The 13131-nt window shown below is 41.4% G+C and overlaps 1 protein-coding gene across 1 annotated transcript in view; it reads right to left on the bottom strand.

Annotated features, from left to right (window-relative positions):
- The window catches only part of LOC144506436 (uncharacterized), an 81695-nt gene that overhangs the window by 49528 nt on the left and 19036 nt on the right, over nucleotides 1-13131 (bottom strand). The window contains exons 3-7 of the mRNA XM_078232551.1: nucleotides 9151-9198; nucleotides 8950-9068; nucleotides 6537-6690; nucleotides 4505-4644; nucleotides 1644-1770 (exon numbers count right to left, since the gene is read on the bottom strand). Of these exons, the coding sequence (XP_078088677.1) occupies nucleotides 1644-1770; nucleotides 4505-4644; nucleotides 6537-6690; nucleotides 8950-9068; nucleotides 9151-9198 (588 nt within the window). The remainder of the gene's footprint in view (nucleotides 1-1643; nucleotides 1771-4504; nucleotides 4645-6536; nucleotides 6691-8949; nucleotides 9069-9150; nucleotides 9199-13131) is intronic.

Raw genomic sequence — 13131 nt, 5'->3', positions numbered from 1 at the left:
TCTGTCTTGGTTATAGCCAACTTACGCTTGTTCAAGTGACTGTTAATTTTATCCAGGGTTATCATTTGTAACAGATTTTCCACCACTGAGGTTAAACTGACTGCCATGTTGGGTTTATCCTTACACCTTTTTTTGAACATGATTATAACATTTGTAAATCTCCAGTCCTCTGGCATTACTCTGTATCTGAAATGAATTGGAATGCCAGCACTTCCGTACTTTTCTGTGTCATCATTCTCATCACCCTTGGATGCAACTTATCTGGTCCTGAAATGTGCCCTGTACAAGCTCACAATGGCATACATCTACAATTTTTCAGTATTACTGCAGAACAATCTAGCTCCAAAGTGATGAGGTTACAATAAATACTATTATGATACTTTGTAAGCTACTACCAATATTATTTGATATGTTAAGGATATAAGGTTTTAAAGATGTGCCAAACAAATATTGTGAAGAGGTGAGATTGATGTACCAATGGTAATTTGTTAATGATAATTTCCCAAAGGTTCATCTTTATTTCTTAAAATAAATTTCAATGCCACATCCCGAGCAATAGCATGTGCTTATCATTATTTGGGGCGACACGGTGGCATAGTGGTTAGCACTGCTGCCTCACAGCACCAGGGATCTGGGTTCGATTCCTGGCTTGGGACACTGTCTTTGTGGAGTTTGCACATTCTCCCCGTGTCTGCGTGGGTTTCCTCCGGGTGCTCCGGTTTCCAGCCACAGTCCAAAGATGTGCAGGTTAGGTGGATTGGCCATGCTAAATTGCCCCTTCGTGTCAGGGGGACGAGCTAGGGTAAATGGATGGGATTATGGAGATAGGGCTGGGTGGGATTGTCGTCGGTGCAGACTCGATGGGCCGAATGGCCTCCTTCTGCACTGTAGGATTCTGTGATACCATATGCATTTTGAATCAACTGTTCTTTTACTGTCTTCCTCCATTTATATTTAACTGGAAACAGTATTATTTGGGAACGAAATTGTGTTCTGTGATGTTTGTGACAGTCACGTCAATGCTTTTGTTAAAACAGTAACCCGGGAATTTCCCACATTAGCATATTCCTTAACATATCATACTGAATTCCCTGTCTGAATTTCATGAACAGAAATAATTGAATCTAGACTGTGTGCTCTCCACATCTGTGTACCACAATTAACATAAACTACAGCTTATGCTTAATACAATGACTCTAATTTACATTCCACCCTTACACAATGAATTACTTTGAAGGACAGTGATTGTTGTTATGTGAGCACATCAGATAACCTTTCAGCTTTCATCACACAAGCAGATATGGGACGAATGATAAATTGGCTTGCTTTTTGGGAGTGATGGCAGCCTTGACACTCAGGAAGCTGAACTCTTCTTCAAATTGTCTCAAGGGACTTTGAATGTCCGATTAAATCACCCAATCAGTCCAGTGGCTCTGTTTAATTTTGTTTTCAAAGAATTGCACCTCTGACTGAGAAACAATCCTTTAACACTGATCGAGACCGACAGTTTCGATTATGAACTCAAACAACTGATACAGGTTCAAACCGCCATCTTCTAATCCAAAGGTGAGAACACTGAAATACATTTCACAAAAAAAGTCTCTAAAGCTTACATCTTAATGAAACATGATTTTTTTCCTCACCATTTCCAGAGGCTGTAATGATTTGATATTGTTCGACTTTACTTCACTTGTTAGTGGAACTGGACTGTTCCCAGTTTCTAGCACAATACATCGGCCACTAAAATTTTCCTCATAATAAGCAAGCCAACTAGTAAAACAACAAATATTTTGAACAAGGTTAACTGGAGATTAGCAAAAGGCTTTATTTAGTAAATATTATTGATTATCCTTAATAATACTGTAGTAGATAATTTATTATTCTATACTAATGGAGAGAATAAACACAAAAGAGCAAATGCACCATACTAACATATACTCATCAATCGTCACTAGTTTAAACTATATCTGGCACTACAGGTTAGAAACTTCTAATGTTGTTCAAAAATTAGAATATCCATAAAAAATCAGCCCTATAAATCCTAGTAATTGAATTCCAGCTGGAAATTTACAGTGAGGTTCCAAACCAATTAACATTTAACTTAGCTGAGACAACCAGATGATATAAAATGTTATGTAATTCACTCCATCTGAAACCAAAGAGAAGACTGACTCTTCGCAAAGGACTAGACATAAAATACTGCAGATGCTGGAAACCTGAAATAAAAACAGAAAATGCTGGAAATACACAGGTCTGTGGATAAAGAAATAGAGCTAATGGATGGAATTTTCCCAAAAAATGACGAAGACTGGAATTCTCCAGCGTCCCACGCCCTGCTAGCACTGCCACCAAGAACGGAGAATTTAGTGCCCAGCAAAATCTCCATTCACAGCGGATAATCACAGCCGCAGACGAGATCAGAATATTTCAGTCTAAGTGTCATTTTGGGCAAGAATACTGGCGTGATTCGTGCCAGCATATCTAGTGTGAATCTGATTGCAATCTTCCCACAATTAGTCAATTTTTGGGAGGGGGGGCAAGTTTTGCACTGGTTCGGAGAGGGATGAGGCCTAAACACGCTGACAAGCCTGGCTTCACAGACATCGGGTGCTGTTTTTAAGAGGCATCCCGATCACAAAGTGAAATCAAAGACAACCACCCTCCATTGATGGCAGGTTGGCATTGCCAGGATGCAGGGGGTAGTGACTGGGCACTGCCCAGCCATGTCCCCGACCACTCGGGGGCTTCAATGGCCTCACATCAGGTCATTTGTGGAGACCAGTAGTGATATGCGGCACTGCATCCTTTAGCGCTGCTAAAGGGACGATCCTATAAAATGGAGATGAGAAGGAATTTCTTCAGCCAGAGAGTGGTGAATCTGTGGAACTCTTTGCCGCAGAAGGCTGTGGAGGCCAGGTCAATGAGTGTCTTTAAGACTGAGATAGATAGGTTCTTGATTAATAAGGGGGTCAGGGGTTATGGGGAAAAGGCAGGAGAATGGGGATGAGAAAAATATCAGCCATGATTGAATGGTGGAGCAGATTCGATGAGCCGAGTGGCCTAATTCTGCTCCTATGGCTTATGCACCCAAAGGTCAGAGAATTCAGGAAGTTGGGAGAACTGGGCTTTAAACTGACTCAGTATATTTAAATGAAATTTTCCAGATCCCTATCCTTTTTAATGTCCTGCATAAAAGGATGATGGAATTAGATCATAAATTTCAAAAGGAATTGGATGAATACATAAATACAGAAAAATTGCACAGCTATTGGGAAAGAACAGGGAAGTGGGACTAATTGGATAACTATTGCAAAAAGTCACGCAGGCACAATAACTGCTCTCTCACTTCCAGGGAATTAGAGAAAGGCATAAATGCCAGTCTTGGCAGCAGCGGCCAGGTCCCATGAAAGGATTTTAACAAGGCAGAATGGTCTCCTTCTGTGCTACTTTGTGAATGTTGATGAACTCATTGGCATGTAATGTATTTCTTTCTGGTAACATTGCAACTAATACTGAGTACTGAAGGAAACTGACAAGTCACCTTTACCCTTGTAAAGGGAACTATGATCTAAATTCAGCAGAGTGGCTAATAGTGACCGAAGAATTATAGGGAACAATAATGATTGAAAATCAGCAGTAGCGGTGAACAACTGAAGTTAGATGTTTCAGAAAATGGCCATGCCTCCTTTATTGTTCTTTTTTTCAGAACTGTGGTGGATAATCTCTCATCTTATTCCTTCTAACTCAGTTTATTTCAAGCAAAGTCTTCGCTGATGTAGATGAGATGATCCAGTTGTCTGACACCCTGTTCACACAGTTTGTCATCATTCAAAGTCTATAGCATCCTGCTAGCTGCTTGTTTACAACATTCTTTACATTCCATCATGCACTAATAAGATTGATGTGGAGATGCCGGTGTTGAACTGGGGTAAACACAATAAGAAGTCTCACAACACCAGGTTAAAGTCCAACAGGTTTATTTGCTAGGACAAGCCACTAGCTTTCGGAGCACTGCTCCTTCATCAGGTAAGTGGTAGTTCTGTTCACTAACAGGGCATATAAAGCCACAAACTCAATTTACAACATAATGTTTTTGTTTTTATTTTGTAAATTGAATTTGTGTCTTTATATGCCCTGTTTGTGAACAGAACTCCCACTTACCTGATGAAGGAGCAGCGAGCGCTCCAAAAGCTAGTGGCTTGTGCTACCAAATAAGCCTGTTGGACTTTAACCTGGTGTTGTGAGACTTCTTATTCTAATAAGATTGGCCAGAAATCTTAGAGTTAAAATACTGATCAGGAAGTGAAACTGGTGTAATTCTGACCTAATTTTTGATCAATAAACACAGCAATATGTTTGAACTTTTGTTCCTAAAGTGTTCATGCAGTGGAAGGATTCATAGTGTGAACATCACGTCCAAAGCAAATCAGCTTTCAAATGTTTAGGAATAGAAAATTGTGTGGGATGCAACACAGACTTTGCAAACCATACTTATCTCACTCACATTCCTGAATTGACAACTATTGAGGATCCACTGCGTGTCATTCCACATTCCTCTAAGCAGGTGACCTCACTGTGCAGGTAAGTTTTAATGTTATCTTGCTGAGGTTCTTGGAAGATTGCAATCTCTGGAATGCAGTGATTCTGGAAAGAAAATAAAACCAGGCTGTTTGTTCACACTGAGTTGTAATTTGGAATTAGCTGTAGTGCTGAGGCAGTGCTGGATGGTATGGGGGCGGGGGGAGGAGGATTGTGAACTTCCAACTCTGGGACCATAATTTTACATTTCCCCCAAGACAGGTTAGCAAGATGTGGGCATCCTATCCTTCTGTCAGAAACTGAGGTCGGGATTTTCTCTGTGGTGGGGCCCCAGCGTAAAGTCCATCTACAGCTCAGCAGGAGAGTTTAAATGAAGCTCAAAACTTAATAAGGTTTGGACCTCCTGATGCCAGCTTGGGGCAGGTGCCTCTGTTGCTTAACTGACCTACCACCCATTTCATTCACATTTCCATCCCGTCCTCCACCAATATATCTCCACATACCAAAGAGAATACTTTGGGAAGGATTTGCTGTTTTGGAAGCCAAAGGTTTCATTGCCATTATCTGTAGTTCCAGGTGACAGTAGCGACTTTGAGCTATTGACACAAGGAACAGGTGAGTGGGCCAATACAATGGTTGCCCATTACACAATCCCCTTTGTAGTTGTGAATATTTAGTTAATGGTGATAATGCTCATGCAATCCAGTTAATTCACTATTGTAGCTGAAAGGTCAGATTTTGCATAGCTGAAGCCATTGATTGTGAGTCATCAATCCCGAGTCAGTAATTTCTTCAAATTGGCACAGGGTTTCAATTTGGGGAGCCCAATCCCAAACATATAACCCTGAAAATGCACTAGCTGATACAGTTGTTTGAAATTTTTGTGCATTGTTATCAAATGTCACTGCTCACTACTTTAATTTGTTTATTTGAAATGCCTCCATTATACAGAAGAAACTAGAACTTGATATGAAAGCATTAAACATGTGTACAGGAAATAACATCCAATACTATGCAAATGAAACTTATTATTCCCATACTGAAGTCTACCTGAATGGATCTCTTCTTGGATTTCAGAAAACTTTCTTCGAAGTAAAATTGACTGACCTAATAATACAAAGCCACCATCTGTACTACATATCCTTTCCTGTGCTGGGTTATACCTTCCTATTATTACTTTCACATTCACTCTACACATGACTCACACGTAATTTTCATTTAAGCTTCTTAACAAGTGTGAGTTACGTTCGCTATGCGAGATGGTGGCCATGCATACTTTTTGTAGTCTAATTTACCCAGCTTTGAGCAATTTTGATGACAACCATCTCCCCATGGATTAAATAATGTTTCTCTTGCCTAAGACAAGAGCACAGTTGGATGAAAGAAGAATGGAGGCTGAGATTGGCTGAGAAAGAGATCAGGAACCAGGGGACATACCGGGAGTTCTTCAAATTTGCATGGAAACTATTTTTACTTTCAGAAGCTGGTATGGTGTCTCAGGTCTACATGAAATATTATACATTTGAGATTGGGATAAAACCTTTGCTAATAAGGGCTGATATTGTTTTGCCTTTAATCCATTGCTCTAAATGGGAAACACTTAGCAAGAAAATGCCACATTCCTTTTAATTAAGGTTTTAAGGTTCTCTTTGAGTTAGCACAGAAACATTGACTGTTGTCTTGACCTTTTTAAAATTGAATAATTAAATGTCACTTACATTTGTAATTTTTGAGAAAATCAATTGAGACAAACTCAATCGCCTATACCTTCAACTGCATTGTTTAAAAGATCAGTCTTGTTTCACTTGACAAAACAGATTCCTTTTCAAATGTAATTAAAAGTACCAAAACTTCTTAAATAACATTGGAATCTTTCATTTCATCTTTGATTCTTCAATCCATCCCCGTAAATGATGTGGAGGGGAAAATGTACTCTTTCATCTTTGATTTGACTGTTCATTTATTGTACTATTTCTTATTGATGGAGTTTTGCTCACCTTTACAATCCTTTTAATAGAACCAATCACGATTTTCGTAGGTGTGGATTCCATCCGCAAGTTCTTATCAACCCAGAATCCATAAAACTCCCCACGTCCCTCTTCCAAGACACATGTGTGACCTTGAAATTCAGGCTTTTCATACAGTATCCAACTGGAAGGAGGAAAGATAAAACAAATTAGATATGCCAGATTGCAAAAGCAGATTTCCCACTGTAATCACTTTTGTTGATACATTCGATGAATTTGCCAATTCAGTGTCTTTTGGCATAAAATGGGTGGGTCTGTTTGTGTCATTTCTCTAATGATATTGTCTTCAATTGGTACAGCTTTCCCTAGTGATAGTGTCTTCAACTGGTACAGCTGTGCCAGAGATCCATGTTTGATTGGAACTGGATTGAGATGACAGATTCTTATTTCACTTTGTCTCTAGAGCTACCAGAGGGATGAGAATTTGATTTTAACCTGCTAGATTGAAACTAAGAGATGGAGTGACATTGCTGTGACTCACTCTCAGTATCCTGGGGACAATTAGCTCTTTGCTTGGAGAAACTGTGGATCTCTCTGAGGACCAGCCTACAGATTAATGAAGGTGGGGATAAACAAAATATGTGAAGCAAAAGATTGTGTAAATAAGATCAAATAATAAATGCATATGTGTAAGTCAACACACAGCGTAGTGTCATGTTCCAGTATAATATGAACTATTAGACTATATGTTAGCATTTTGATCAAAAACAGGCTGTTAAGCCTGTATCAAATACAGGCTGCTGCATTGACATTATCAGCTCCAGACAGTCCTGAGGCTCAACCAATTCAAAGATATGAACATTCAAATTAGGAGCAGGAGAAGGCCACTTGGCCCCTCGAGCCTGCTCTGCCATTTAATATCATGGTTGGTCTAATTGTAACCTCAACTCCATCTTCCTATCTGCCCCCCAATCACCTTTCACCCACTTGCTTATCAAGAATCTATCTAGCTCAGCCTTGAAAATATTCAAAGGTTCTGCTTCCATTACCTTTTGAGGAAGAGAGTTACAAAGATTCACTATCCTCGGAGAATAAACAAATTCTCTTCATCTCCGTTTTAAATAAGAAACCCTTCACTTTTAAAGTGACTCCTAATTCTAGATTAAAAGACACATCCTTTCCATATCCACTCTGTCAAGACCCCTGAGGATCTGATATGTTTCAACCAAGTCAGCAGATACAAGCCAAGCCTGTAACCTTTCCTCATTAGCGAACCTGCCCATACCTGGTATCAGTCTAGTAAACCTTCTCTGATCTGCTTCTAATGCATTTACACCCTTCCTCAAATAAGGAGACCAATACTGTACACAGTACTCCAGATGTGGTCTCACCAATGCCCCGTATAAATAAAACATAACCTTCCTACTTTTGTATTCAATTCCCCTAGCAATAAATGATAATATTCCATTAGCTTTCCTAATTACTTGCTGAATGTGTACACTAACCTTTAGCGATCCATGCAGTAGGATACCCAGATTCCTCTGCGTCTCAGAGCTTTGCAACCTCTCACCATTTAAATAATAAGCTTATTTTCTATTCTTCCTGCCAAAATGGACAATTTCACATTTTCCCACATTATACTCTATTTGCCAGATCTTTGCTCACTCACTTAATCTATCTATATCATTTTGTAACCTCCTTATGCCCTCTTCACAACTTATTCATCTATCAACTTTGTATCATCATTAAACTGAATAAACAGAAAAATCATAATACCAATAATTGAAACATGGCTCCAGCTGGGACAAGGTTTGAGATATGAAAGTTTTAAGATGAATAAAAAAAACACAATATTAAATAAATATAACTGTATTGGAATGTAAGAATTTAAATAGAGAAATATTGCAAACAGAATTCCTTTAATTGAGTTGAAGAATGCTAAGAATATACTGAGACTATGTCATGAACTGGCAAACAGAGGCAGAGAAAGTGAAGATGACATTTGTTGACAAACTAAAGTGCTCCATATTAATAATGGTCTGAATGGAAGGGCATTTTAATTTCAAAGGGCCACAAAGATGAAAGAGACGAATTTGGATGGGGGTGTAAGAATGGCAGAAATACTAAAGAGGTTGTCTCAAACCTCAGTGGAAATGAAAATTAGGAGAGATGAAAAATGGTCTGCCAATTCACCATCACCAAACGACACCGTTGCACAAAACAAGATCCATCACAGCCAACAAAATCCTTCAGAAGCTCAGCACATAACTTACTATCAAAACCATTTTCTGCAAAATAAACTTAACTATGATTCAGAACAAAAGGCTTAAATATAGCAGTTATAAACAAATGTACAAATTCAAATTACACAAAATTATTTAATCGATTATATAATTGAATGCTATATACAGTTTTGCTATTAGGCCAAAATATAGTTTCTTACCATCCTCTGACAATTTTAAATGAGATTCCTTCAGAAAAAGTCCAGTTTGCTGCATCAGGTACATCAGTGAAGATTTCACGTTTGTTACCACGGAAGTTTAATTGGTCATAAATAACCATCTAAATCACAAGAAAGTGTTTTTAGATCACAGAACAAAACAGTGACTGCAGATTTAAAGTGTTTCTGACAAAGGTGACTTACCTTCCCTGGCCTTGGGTTGATTTTCAAATTTTTGTTCTCAACAAGATACTGCAACGAAACAGTGCAATAAATTATAGTCCTGAAGTTAACCAATTGGATGCCTCAGTCTTACAGTTGACATAATTATCAGTGTTACATTTGCATCTTTGCATCACCCACTTTTTAAAATAAGCCTAAATAATTAATTTTAATGTTTAATTTTCTGATATATTATTACTCATTGGATGTTTTATTATTCATTTCTTCACTGGGATGCTGGATGAAGTACCTCATGATGGTCTCTATTCCGGAGACTAAGTCCATTGGCGGCAACGGATGTTGAAGTGACTTGTGCTGGAGAGCAGGACGACACATGTGAGATTGGTGCACTGTTCATCCTATTAATTTCACTGCCACGATGAGCACATCAAATCTCATGGTGCCACGGGCAGGAAGTGGCCTGCTCCGCTATCACTTTCCAGCTTCCAATGTCTGGGTGCCATATTTAAACAGCACCCAGGCAGCCATTCACTCGTTGCAGGTCAGGACCTCTGGATTCTGTAAAGACAATGTTCAGGAGAAGGCAGCAATCTCCTGTTCAGCAATACCCCCTGCAAACTCCCCACCAGGTAGTCGAGGAAAGGAGAGATGTCCTCTTTCTGGGGGATGGCAGCAGGAGGCCAATCTGTCTGACCATGCCAGCCTGGGAGGAGGTCAGCAGGGTGGTGAGCACTCATGGGGTTCAAAGGAAGACCACCCCGCACTGCAGAAAACCGATGAATAATTTCATCCACTCTATTGAGGCAAGTCGAACTTCTACTCACTGAAAGCTCATAAGGACACCTAGATTGGAGTCCACAGGGATGTCACACATGATCAGCAAATGGGACATCAGCACTAATTTTCTATTATTTTTTTCATAGGACGTGCGCAAAGGGTGACATCAACCTCCCGAGCAACCCAGTGCGGAAGCATCTATAATACAGGTACAATATTCGGATAGTGACGGTGAGTCATGTGCAATGTTTGAGCCAGCCAAGGCAATCACTCATTCTCTATTTTATTTCCATTCCAGGTACGAGCAGAAAGAGGAGGAGGGCAGCATCCTCCTCAGAAAGAGGCCTCTGTCCTAGGCCACCACAGAGGAGGACACAGCGGGTCCCTCACCTTTTGAGCTGTCACTGCCTTAACATGCATCCACTACCGGCATAGAGGCTCACATCACAGTGGGTTACAGATCTGCAGTAGGTTTGGTTTAACAATCTTGCTCCTATTTCTTATGTTCTTAATCAGCCCTGGGACAAATGTTGGCTTTGCAAAGAGATGCAGGGAATGCAGGGAGTATCAGGGCAGAGTTGTTGGAGGCTGTGAAGAGACTGGGATGAGGGATGGAGGATTCAGTTTACGTTCTGTCTGATGTTGATATTTGGCGTGCATGTGCATTGAAGTCTCCACAAGAAAGATAATGGCCACTTTGGAGACCCAGGTCTAACAGTTTGTGCTGGATTTACGTTGGGATCTGCACTCTATCACCCTAGCCATGGCTGGGATCCAGAAATGGTTCAGCGAGAGGGGAATGGCGAACCTCAAGCTTCCAAGTGCTCCTTCTCCTCAAGGAGTCAGGGAGGGGTCCTTGGACACTCACAGAGTGGAGGAGCACCAGTCAGGTACCTCAGGGGTATAAACCCAGGACATTCCAAGGGTGCCATGCCACTCCACCTCCCCTTTCCCAAGGGTCACTCCACCACCAGCAAGTCAGGTTGAAGAGGGCACATCTGCAACAGAGCAGGCAGTCCTTAGCTGGCTAGGCCCTCCAGGCCTCGGACTTCCAGAGTAAGCCCACATAAATCATCTCAGGCAACAGGGCATAGCAGTCAGCAAGCTGCCTCCACCTCTGCTGCGGATGGGAGAGCTGCACATAGATAAAATAGTAAGGTAAAGAAAATTTAAAAGTTTTGAATGCACACAGGTGCCATGGGAGCTCACTCATTGTATATAATTTGCACTTTTCCAAGTCTCAGGAATTAAATGGATATTCCAGTGATACTACGATCTACATGCTTTCAGGGGTAGAACATGTCTCCCACCTCCACAAAGAACTCCCATCTAGATCTTCAGATCCATTGATTCTCACACAATTTCACCACAGTGAGTAGACTTTCTATCCACATCCGTGCCATCAGCAAAGGCACAGAATCTGTGAGCCTGATGGCTGGACAAGGCACCTATTACCCTTCAATCTCAGGCAGACATCATGAGGGCACAGGAGAATTGTTCATCAGATCTGGTGTCCATCCTGCTGCTGTCGTCCTTTCCATGTAAAGAACATGCTGGAAGACCAAAGATGGGTGTTCCTCCCGTTCACACATGAATGTGTATGACCAATTTGATGAGTGCCATGTGGAAGAAGCCTGACATGGACACTTGTCTCCGCCACCCTTGAAACTCTATAGAGAGACCATTGTCTCAGCAACATAGAAAGAGAAGGATAAACAGCGTGATCCCTTATCAGCCATGACCATTTACCCAGGGTGATGGAGATTTGGAGTCACAAGTTGGCAGCTTTCCACTGGTTGTACCCTTTGTAAACATTCACCTCCCTGCCTCAGACTGCAGCCAAATGCAAATGGTAGAGAATGAACAGCAGCTCTACATCTTGCTGGGACCACGGTGTTATGATTCTGGTACAGACTTTTGATTTGATTTATTATTGTTATATGTATTAATATACAGTGAAAACTATTGTTTCTTGTGTGCTATACAGACAAAGCATACCTTTTATAGAGAAGGAAAGGAGAGGGTACAGAATGTAGTGTTACAGTCATAGCTAAGGTGTAGAGAAAAATTTAAAAGCATAGAACAAGAGTAAAAGATAGAATTAGAGGATATGCTGGGCACAGCTTGCAAGAGGTTGCCACGCTCTGATTATCTTGGATCTACTGCTGTTTGGGCTTCACCTTAGAATATGCATCACAACTGACTATAGTTCTCTTACGCTTTTAGTCCTTTAGTCAGCAATTGTTCTGACCTTCAGTTCCACCTGCCCGAAAAGACCCTGCTCCCACTGCAGTTTGATAATGATGGCGTTGTCTTGCTGTGGCAGAGATGGTGCATGTCCTCTTTGATGCCCGCTCCCCTTATCTACACTCCCTCTGTCACCAACCAACTTCCCTCCATCACCATTAACCCACCAAGTTAGACTTTACTCTCCCCTCTGTCACCCTTGAACTTCTCCCGTTACCTCAGGCCGTGTCACCATCCATCTCGACACGCCTTTCCACCCCTCGGAGCTCACACATTACCATGCCAACGCCCACCCTAACCCTGCCCACTGCCATAATTTGTGCCACCTTTCTTGTCCCCCATCATGACCCACCCGATGATACCTTCACCTGTCAGACACATTTCCTGAACCTCTCACCCTACCTCATCCCATTTCCCCTTCTAACTGTCATTCTTTTCATTGGTACCTTGAATTTTCGCTCAGGATCACACATTGACTCCACAGACGCTGCACTCTTAAACACAATGACCCCCAAGCCTGGGCACTCTACCCCCCATCCAGCCTTCAATCCCCCTTCCAGCCTTAGCTCCATCCACCCAACCTCCAGCCTTTGCCCCCTCCAACTCCCTTCCAGCTTTTGCCCCTTCCAACCACCCTCCTTTCCATCCTTTGTCCCTTGCACCCAACTTCTTGCCTTCCAGTCCTCTACCAGCATTCACTCCAGCCTTCCACCCCTCTTCCCCTGTATATCATCTCTGGCCTTGGCACAGGTTTGGCTCCTGAAACCCAAGCATGGTCTGAAAGAATAGGGAAGGCAGCACTGACTGCCTGCTACATTCAGGAAGTGGTCTCCCTTGCCAGACACATGCCACTTATGTTCGATTATGAAAAATAATGTTCTAAATTCCCACAGGCAGGGGTCCAAATTTGTTGGGAAAACAAGATCCCTGTGTGTTGTCATTTAATGAGCATTCATAGGATGCAAATGAGGTTCTCGA

The sequence above is a fragment of the Mustelus asterias genome, chromosome 17, assembly GCF_964213995.1.
Source record: "Mustelus asterias chromosome 17, sMusAst1.hap1.1, whole genome shotgun sequence".
Lineage (NCBI taxonomy): Eukaryota > Metazoa > Chordata > Chondrichthyes > Carcharhiniformes > Triakidae > Mustelus > Mustelus asterias.
This window is presented reverse-complemented; position numbering and strand designations above follow the sequence as displayed.